General features: G+C 41.6%; 1 protein-coding gene across 1 annotated transcript in view; it reads left to right on the top strand.

The window, feature by feature from the left end:
- The first annotated feature begins 1,855 nt into the window (after positions 1–1,855).
- LOC114629573 (hepatitis A virus cellular receptor 1 homolog) overlaps positions 1,856–9,914 on the top strand; it is a 17,042-nt gene continuing 8,983 nt past the window's right edge. Inside the window, exons 1-3 of the mRNA XM_028777615.1 lie at positions 1,856–1,978; positions 3,661–3,718; positions 6,006–6,344. Of these exons, the coding sequence (XP_028633448.1) occupies positions 3,670–3,718; positions 6,006–6,344 (388 nt within the window). The 5' untranslated portion in view covers positions 1,856–1,978; positions 3,661–3,669. The remainder of the gene's footprint in view (positions 1,979–3,660; positions 3,719–6,005; positions 6,345–9,914) is intronic.

Below are 9,914 nucleotides of genomic sequence, written 5' to 3'. Positions count from 1 at the left end.
TACACAAGACAGGAGCTGGACTAAGGATTTGTTGCTATAGACAACAAATTTAAGCTGGAAACTGAGAGTTATGAGGCAGCTCTGGTAGCCATCAGAGAGATGTGTCCTAAGAAAGGGACCAACCATGGAATTGGTACAGGGACCAGGGGAACACAGGATATCCTATAAGCAGACAGGGAGCCAGTGTGGCTGAAACAGAGAGGACAAGAGCAATATAGAAAAATTTACTCACACACAAATATATAAATACAAAAAATTTAATAAATATTTAATAATATACAAACATGAATAAATAAATATATGAAGATACTTGTACAAATATAAAAATGTAAGTATATGAATATACAAATATAAATAAATATATATAAATTTATAAATAATAAATAAATAAATAAATAAACAAACATAAAAGTGTGTATGTGTGTATGTGTTTGTGTTATAATCTTGGCTGTGTATGTAGCACAGTTTTAGAGAATCCTTCAGGCATTCATGAAGCCCTGACTGGATCCTGAGCAAGTAGAAACACCAGGAGGCAGCACACACCTGTGATCCCAGCATTGGTGGAGGAAGAAGGATCAGAAGTTCACAACCATGTTTGACTATAACAGAATTTCAGGCAATGAGTGACCCATCTCTCTGTCCCCAAATGGGTGTGGGGTATCTTACAGTCCTTCAGATGGTGATGATCCAGAAGTCTTACCCCAGACAGATCTGTGATATTGTCCTCAGTATCTTATGGAAGACGCATGGTTGGTTTATGTATTTGGTTTGTGGGAATGAAAACAACTTCAAAATTCACAACTGCTTGGGAAACACTTGCTTGAACAGCATTTTACCCTCTAATTCCAGATAGAAAAGTAGTCATACCCAGTTTCTCATCTTACACAACTTCCACACTTCAGGCCCCTCTGTGGATAATTTAGTAACAACTGAAAGGTAGGTCAGGATATGGAGAAGCTTGGCTTTGGCTCTTTAAAGATTTCTTCTCACCAAACAGCCTTGGTCAGTCTGGAACCCTCCATAGACCATGCTGCTGTATAATACAGAGCCATCTGCCTCAGGGCTGGAGAGATGACTTAGCAGTCAAGAGCACTGGGCACTCTTTTAGAGGACCTTTCGTTTAATTCCCATCACCTACTGCTGCTTACAACTGTCTGTAGCACCAGTTCCAGGGGATCTGATATCCTCACACAGACATACATGAGATAGTTCAGCAAGTGAAGGCGTTTGTCACCCAGCCTGGCATGTACAGGAGCAAAGAATGAGGGGCTCTACAAACATGTCCTCTCACGCTCACACTCTGTGGCATGAGCTTCCACACATATGAGAAAAAAGCCAACAGATCCACCCACCTCTGCCTCCCCAGCAGTGACACTACAGAGATGCACCGCCATACCCTGCACTCCCTAAACTTTTGGGAGCAGAGTCTATGAGCTAGTTTGTTTCTTTCAGCTAGTAAACATTGATTAGAAAGATACTAGCTGACGGCATCCAGGAAGTATAACAAGAGCCAAGTGTCCCTTCTGCTCTTGCTCCAGGAACTCCTGGTTTCTAAATGTATTCTCCTTTCTGGACTGCAGTTTATTCTTCTGTAAATCAAGAAGGTTGGCCCAGGTGTCAAAGTCCTTTAATTCTCCAGTCATTTCAAAAACCAGTATGGTCCCCAGGCCTAGAGTCACACCTCAAGTGAGGATCTTTGCTACAGCTTGGAAAACAGCCCAGGGCACACTAGCCATGCTCCCACTTACTCAGCCTCTCCTGTAGTCTGTTTATATCAGTGAGCAGATGCTATCTAGAAGGTGGATTGGAGAACTGGAGAACTCAATTTTCACACAGAACAGGTGAGAGTGTGGCCAGGAGATAAGGATGGAATTACAAGAGAGACTTGTCTTCATCCATAAATAGCTCTGGAAGAGTCCATGGGCAGCAGAGCACCAGAAGGAGAGACTAACAAGAAGTCACTTTCCCTTAAATACAGGTAAGTAGGGATGTCTGCCGCCACATGCTGAAGAGAAAGAGTCAGGATAGTGCTCCCTGGAGTTTCTGTACCAAGTGGAATTACATTAGAGATGATGTGGGGTTGAATGTGGGACATTAGAAAGATGATTGAGTCTCTAGACATTAAGGTGACAACGTCCAACAGAGTTCTCCATATATTTGGAAGGTGGATTTTTGTTTTAATAGGATAATGGACTGTCATAGATTAGCTATTAAAGCCTTCTCACTTCTAAGTAAAGTTAACATAAGAAATAAATAAGAACTTTGTAGTAGAAATAGTTTGTTACTTTTAGATTAGGCCCTATTTATTTAGGCCTGTGTGTATAGGTACTATGTAATATTACATAATATCATGGAAATGGGACCAGGGAGGTGAGGACATAGACGTATTAGCAGTGTTGTTCATTGATATTTTTGGTTTGTGACTTAGAAAATTCTATAAGACATAGCTTGTATGCAGTGTGGCTACATATATTTGAGGCAAGGCAGCCAAGGGCAGGAGGAACTAAATTTTGCTTTGGTTGGAGTGATGGAGGTGCGAAGGGAATGGTCAGTCAGGGAAAATGAGCAATTTTAGAACATCCATTTAAGCCCGACTGCCCAAATTAAAATTGCACGATACTCTGTCCAAACGTGCACCACGCTCTCTTAGCTTGCTGCATGCATGTTGTCCATGTCTCCTCTGTTCATGTGTCCATCTATGCAAGGTGAGATTGGATTCTATGATTTTTATGTTTTGTAAACAAATATTTATGCCCTAGATAGACGCCAACTACATGATACTACAGAATCATATGTATTCCTGTTGAAGATAGTAAATATATGAAACGAGTAATATTTTAGTATTATATTAGAAATTATTATAGTGAATTGTAATTTTATAAATATATGATTTCAAACTTTTACAAGCATATTGCAAGATTTATAGTTATTGTTTTTAGCTGTGTGTGTGTCTGTGTATGGTGATGTGTGTGTGTGTGTGTGAACAGAGGTGTTCGAGAAATGTTTGGGTCTTCTGCATCTCCAGCAGCAAGAGTTGTTGTGAGCCACTCAGTGTGGGTGCTTGGAAACTCTCTCAGGTTTTCTATAAGAGCGATTGGCACTCTTGACCAGTGAGCCATTGTAGCAGCCTGGTGGTAATGTTCTAGTGAGAGTAGTACTTGTTCACATTCCATCAGCCTCGCTCTATGAGTGCTAACAGTGGAACTAAAAAGAACAACTTCAAAACCCTTGTCTTTGATGTCTTTGGGACATGGTGCTTAGACACAATGTTTCTCATTTTACTCAGTCCATCTTGCTAATACTGAACTTGATTGAGGCTTAGGGACCAACCACTGTGGCTACTGGGCAGAAAGAACCCACAGTCAAGCATGGAGCAACTGTACCTCCATTAGAAGGCTGCTCCTTGCTTAGGGTTCTACCAGAGGAACAGACTCTTCTTTCTGACTTCAGTTTTTCTCTGTTTACTATCCTCCTTGTGCTGAGACCAGGAGTGAGACTGAAGGCTATGTGTGGGAAGGATCAGGAAAGAAGAGTGTTTGGGAAGGACAGGGGCCCCAGCAGAGAGGCCTATGTGATTCAGACAGTCAGGATGAGAGACCTTCTCAGATATAGTGTGGTGAGGACCACAGCCAACCAGAGTGTCTCCTCATTGTCCTACAGGTCACCATCATGATGGTCCCTCAAGTCCTCATTTCAGGCCTCCTGTTCTTTCTCTCAGGTAAGTGAGAGAAGAGAGAAGTGGGGTGGGGGATGCCTGGGAGGATGGAGATTCAGACAAATACATTCCCTGGGGCCAGAATTACAGGTGAGCAAAGAACCAGGATGAAATTGTAGCCCCAGAGATATTTCTTAACCTATTTGAATTAAAATATAAAATCCATAAGACGTCAGGCAAGGGGCAAATGCATGTACTTACATGTAATATTTAAATAAGGGTGAGTACATGTATGAATATGTCAGAGTCAATGCATGTGGGCTACAGAAAGGACATGGAAGGGCTACTTAACCTTCATTTGTCCCATATGCCATTTAATAGAACCCCTCATCTTCAATTATTTAATAGACATATAGACAAGGTCCAAAATAATCTTGGCTGCTCATAGACAAGAGCGATAGCTGAGAAGGACCTGAAACGTCTGATTCTCTTGTCTCTATATCTCAAGAGCTGAGATCATAGGTGTGAGCCCCTACATCTGGTATGCATTCTATATACAATTTAATCTCTAGGAAACGGGACTGTGGAAAGTCATTAATTCTTATCATACATTTCTAGAACTTTGTATAATGATATGTATTATGTTTGTGATCCTAAAAAACTTATTAAGCAAAGTTATGTAATGAGTGTCCCAGTGAGAAGTACACACCCACTACACACTCATTTTATTGAACAAAGCACATACTTTCTTAGACCATGTCCCAAATACACAGACTTGACACAGGCTGGGCAGGAATGTAAGTGACCACCCAGTGACTCTCCCAGTTCACTGTTCTGTGTTGTTTGCTTATTCATTGCTTCCTGTGCTGGGATCCAACCCAGGGGCTGGCATGGCCTAGGTGAGCATGGCATCCTCAAGCTGCATCTTCAGCCCTCAGATTCCCCTCATGTGGAAGCAACTGGTAATAGGGAATTCTGTCTGTCATCTCAACAGATGCATATTAAAGTTCTTTTGCTAGGTTTAAAAGTTGCATGGTTTAATCCTTGATTTAATATTCTGGTTTTGTGGTTTCACCTTATCAGTCTTGCTCAGTTTCTGGAATGTTATTAAGACATAAAGAGGAATCCTTGTTCAGGTTTTGGTCTTGGTTTGTCATTGTGTAGGATGAGCTTTGAGTGAGGACTGATCCTAAAAGCTCACCATTCCTGAGGGTTTTATAAAACCCCTTCTGAGCTTGGCCTCGTGGTGCACACCTTTGGTCCCAGCACTGGGGAGGAAGAGGCAAGTAGATCTCCATGAATTCAGGCAGCCTGTTCTACACACAGAGTTCTAAATACTGAGGTCAGTAAATACGGAAGTCATAGTGAGAACTTGTCCCAAAAGTCCAACGAAAACCATATGAAGAAACAGCCATTCTGAATATTGATGTTGAAGTTAGTAAAGTTCTACCTTTTCACCAGCAATACTGAAAAACAGACAGACAGACAGACAGATGGACAGACAATAAACAAACCTTGGGCTCTGCTCTTTATATAGGTAAGGAGGCTGAATAGTGAACGATTTCATTTTCAATAGCATTGAGGGAAGGGCTAGGAATGGCTGAGATAAGGTCTCTTAAGCCCAGGTTGGTCTTCACTTCACTGTCTCTTGCCTTCACCTTCGAAGTTCATTTTTTTTGTGGGAACCCATCATTGTGCACAGTGTCTGGGAGAGCAGTTTTAAAATTTCAAAAATTAAAAAATTGAGTCAGAGTCAGTGGAGATGCTTGTAGTCCAATTTCTTAGGAGTCTGGGGCCAGAGGCTAATAAGCACAAGACACCTTGGGTTACTGAGGAAGTCTCTGTCTACAATCCACCAGGTCCAGCATAGTGACACATCATGCCTTTAGTCCTAGCAGTCAGAATTAGGTGGATTTCTATCAGTTCCCAGCTAGCTTAGTCTACATAGAGAGTTCTAGGCCTGAAAGAATTATATGTTGAGATCTGTCTCAAAAACAAAGGAGAGAAAGAAAAGGAAATAAATAAATAAATAATACAAAAAGAATTAAGTAGCTATAGTTTGAATATAATACACTATAGTAACTTGTTTTACCCACATATATATCCATTACATAATCATACTGAAGAATTCACTAACAGAAATTTTGTTTATAGTAAAAGTGCTAAGCTATCAAAACTCCACAAATAAAAATGACAAAAGGTTCACAGAGCACATGTGTCCCATGCATCCTGTGTCAGGTTTAAGCCACAGTTGAGCCAGAAAGGAAAAATGGGGAAAAGATGAAGAGGTAAAATCAATTGTAGGAAAACGTTGACAGTTCATTCTCCATTTCTTTCTCTTTATCCACAGCTGGTGTGGATTCTTTGTCAGAAGTGCATGGAGTGGTGGGTCAGCCTGTCACACTGCCATGTATGTATCCAGTGTCTAATGGATCAGCATCCATGTGCTGGGGCCGAGGCGAATGTGCTTCTGATTCATGTGGACAAACACTTGTCTGGACTGATGGAAACCGAGTCAACTATCGGACAAGCAGCCGCTACCAGGTTAACTTGCAGCTTCTTCACGGAAATGCGTCCTTGACAATCGAGGATGCCTATGAGAGCGACAGCGGCCTCTACTGCTGTCGAGTGGAACTGAAGGGATGGGATGGTGTGCAGACACTGACCACCTCACTGCAGGTTCAACCAGGTAAGCTCACCTTCTTTCTTTGCTTATTTCTTGCATGCGAACCAGGTCCACTGTTGTCTAATAATTTGTTCTTTTCCTGTAACAAGGAAACAATGGTCCTTATAAACATGCTTATGAGTAAACACTTGTTTTCTATTATTTTTAGTGACATAATCTCCTGTATGTCAGGCTGTCCTCTGATAGCCATGTCCATTTGGTTATCCTGCCTTTAACTTTCTAGTGCTGAGGACAGTAGTAAGTAAGTTCCACTACACCCAGAGTTAAATACCTTTTCAGGGCACAGAATACATTTTATGTGTTTGGATGAAGCCCTAACATCATCCTTAAGGGAAGGCCATGAGCTAAGTCAGGATCCATGTCCTCACTGTACTTCAGACAGTCCTGTTGGTTCATGAAACATCATTCACTTTTCCATCCTAAAACACAGTGAGGAGCATATATAAGCTAACGTGTCATGAACTGAAGTGAATATTTTGTCTCTGTGTTAACATCTTGTAACACTGAAGCATACATTTTTATTTGCTTGTTTGACAGGGTTTCTCAGTTTTGCCCTGGCTGTCCTAGAATTCCTTTTGTAGACCAGGTAGGCCTCAAACTGAGAGATTCTGTTTCCCAAATGCTAGGATTAAAGCTATGGACTACCATGCCTGGTCAACACACCCGTTCTCAACACTGTAAGACTGTGACAGCTCTACCCTGAAAAGCAGGCAATGCACGGTGCTGCTGTGCAGATGAGCTGCCTTCAACAGTGGTCAGCTGACCTTCTGAGCACAGGCCACAGGTGTAGGTGAGGAGTTCTACTACCTGTCTGCCTGCCTGGGACTTTGAAATAGTCCTCACATCACAATGCAAAATTATCCTTTTTACATACAAAAATGGGCACATGGGAAAATGTTGTTCCTTCAATACCTGTTCAGTGGTTCCTAGTGAGAAGTTCATGAAAACCCCAGTTCTTAAATCATTACAATTTCCTTTGGGATGTGGACATCCTTGTCATAAAAGGAGTTAAATCATTAGACTGTGCTTTTTTCTGATGCTATTTCCTAATCTCCTTTACTAATGGCTTACAAAGACAATAGAAGTCAATAGTACCTGTCTGTATTCTTTTTGAATTCAGACCATTATTTTGTAATTGTTCAGCCCTGTACTTTGCATTCATTCATTCACTCATTCATTCATTCATTCATTCATTCATTCATTCACACAGGATAACACTGTATAGTACAGCTGATCTGGGTGTCCATATGTAAATCAGGCAGGCCTCACATAGACCCAACTGCCTCTGCTTCCTGAGTGACAGGATTAACAGCCTATGTCACCATGCAAAAGCACTTGAAATTATTAATACTGAACCGTTATCAAGTTTAGAAGTTCTTTCACAGGTCGGTGTTTAAAAGTCCTCTGTCTGGCTCCTCACTGGGTCCACAAGAGATGTTCTTGCTCATCCTTAACAACCAAGTCTACATTTTCAACCAAGTCACACTGTCTCAGGACTTTTATCAGCTCCTCTGCACTTTCCCATCGACCTAGGAAGGGAAAAAAAAAGCCCCAGAGCAAGAAATGAGAACCTCTTAAGCTGGCTGTTTCTCTTCTGGGTTTTGCTTTTATTATGATCCTCTGACTAAATTTTTTGCATGGTGTCTGTTTTCTCTACCTCAAAGATGTTTACCAGAGCAGGGTTTAGATTGTGCCTCTGGCTCCACATTACAATCTCAGAAAACTATAGTCTGGACAGGCCAGGTTTGCAACTCACTGGTGTGTATAGATTTGTTACAGCACAGCCATGCCCACTCCTTGCTGTGTTGTCCCCACTGACTTTCACACTGTTTGACAGGAGCGCTTGGCTCTGAACACCTACTTTTTGGTTCCTGAGCCCAAGATACATATTAATAGCTAGTCCTCTAAGGGGAAGAAGGGGAATGAGGGTCAGGAAGATGGCTCAGTGGGTAAAGGTGCCTGTGGCCAGGCTTGATTACTTGAATTCAATTTTTGCAAGCTCCTTGGTAGAAGGTGAGAACCAACTCTCTCAAGTTTACCTCTGATCTCAAAACTTTGCCCATGGCAAATTCCAAACAAATCCACAGAGAGAGGGGCAGGGGGAAGGGAGGGAGAGAGAGAGGGAGGAGAGAGAGAACAACAGAAATAAGTGAATAAATATAATTTTTAAAATTTGAAGGTGGGCTGAACTCTATCTACAGCTTTCTGCATGTAACAGATGAACATTTTTTTCTTTTTTTTTGATGTAGGAAATGCTCTAAATTCAACTTATTGCATCCATTAAAGAGTGTTTGGAGGAGTTGATCCTGGTTCCTGGGTTTTATTTTGTAGCTAGCAGAGTCAGGATTGAATGATGCTGCTTCTGAGGAACCGTGACAGCTGACAGAACAGTGTGTGTTCCTGCTGGAGTCCTCACTAACTGTTTCTTGCAGGCACCATTTCTTGTTACTTACAGTCTTGGGTCTCTGTGCACTCACAGACCATCAGTAGCTGCTTAGATACTTCTAATACTTCTGATTTTCTTGATTTGTGAGTTACAGGTTGAACCTGCCTTACCCTAAATGCAAAATCTTGCAGTGGTTCAAAGGTCTAAAACTTCTTGGGCATTGCCTTGATAAAAGTCCTGGAAAATTCAAAGCTGTAAAATTTTCATATGCAGAATTATTAAGACTTTATAATCTAACCTGTAAGTTATGTGTATAAAGTATATGATTATGAATGCTACATGAAATTATATTTATACTTGGGCCTGACCAAAACCAAAATGTACATTAAAATTTTCAGAAATATCCTAATTCTGAAACTCCTGGTACCAAACATTTTTGGATAAGAGACTTTGTTTCTCTTAGACTGGAAGAAACCAGAGAAGACTGAGTCCACTATCTACCCAAATCCTTTGTTTTGTACCTTGCGTTAGATCTCTTAGAGGCCAAGTAACCTGGTTAGCCTTCAGCTATGATGCAGTGCTGTGTGGTGTGTCCTCTCAGGACTGACTCCATTGAATTTGCTGAGCCTGTAATCTGTGGGAGAAGTCAGTCACTTAACAATGAAAGGTACAAAATCACCCCCAGCCCCCATACCTTCTCTATCTCAGAATTTCTTAGAGAGATCTGAGGATCTGACACCTGTCATTCATAAAAGTTGGCCAGTGACAAAGAAGAGAAGTTCAGGAGAAGAGCCTCTGCCTGGGAACAGCCTCTTACTGCTGTGCTATGGAGCAGGTGTAGCAGAAGACTCCTCCCCATCCTCCCCCTCCTCCTCCTCCTCCTCCTCCTCCTCCTCCTCTTCCTCCTCCTCTTCCTCCTCCTCTTCCTCCTCCTCTTCCTCCTCCTTCTTCTTGTCTGACTGATCTTTGCCTTCATCTTTATTTCTGAATTCAGGAGTTCCAACAAATTCTTCAAGGAGACTTACAATTTCAAGTAGATTTGAACCCATCAATAGACCTGGGGCTACTCTAAGGAGACCAGAAACAATCACAAAACCCACACCTACTCCAAGGAGACCCTCAACCATGACAAGATCCACAACTACTCCAAGGAGACCCTCAACCACTACAAGATCCATGACTACTCC

Source organism: Grammomys surdaster, unplaced genomic scaffold, assembly GCF_004785775.1.
Source record: "Grammomys surdaster isolate TR1022 unplaced genomic scaffold, NIH_TR_1.0 313, whole genome shotgun sequence".
In the NCBI taxonomy this organism is placed as follows: domain Eukaryota; kingdom Metazoa; phylum Chordata; class Mammalia; order Rodentia; family Muridae; genus Grammomys; species Grammomys surdaster.
The sequence above is the reverse complement of the archived record's forward strand: the minus strand, read 5'-3'. Positions and strand labels throughout refer to the sequence as shown.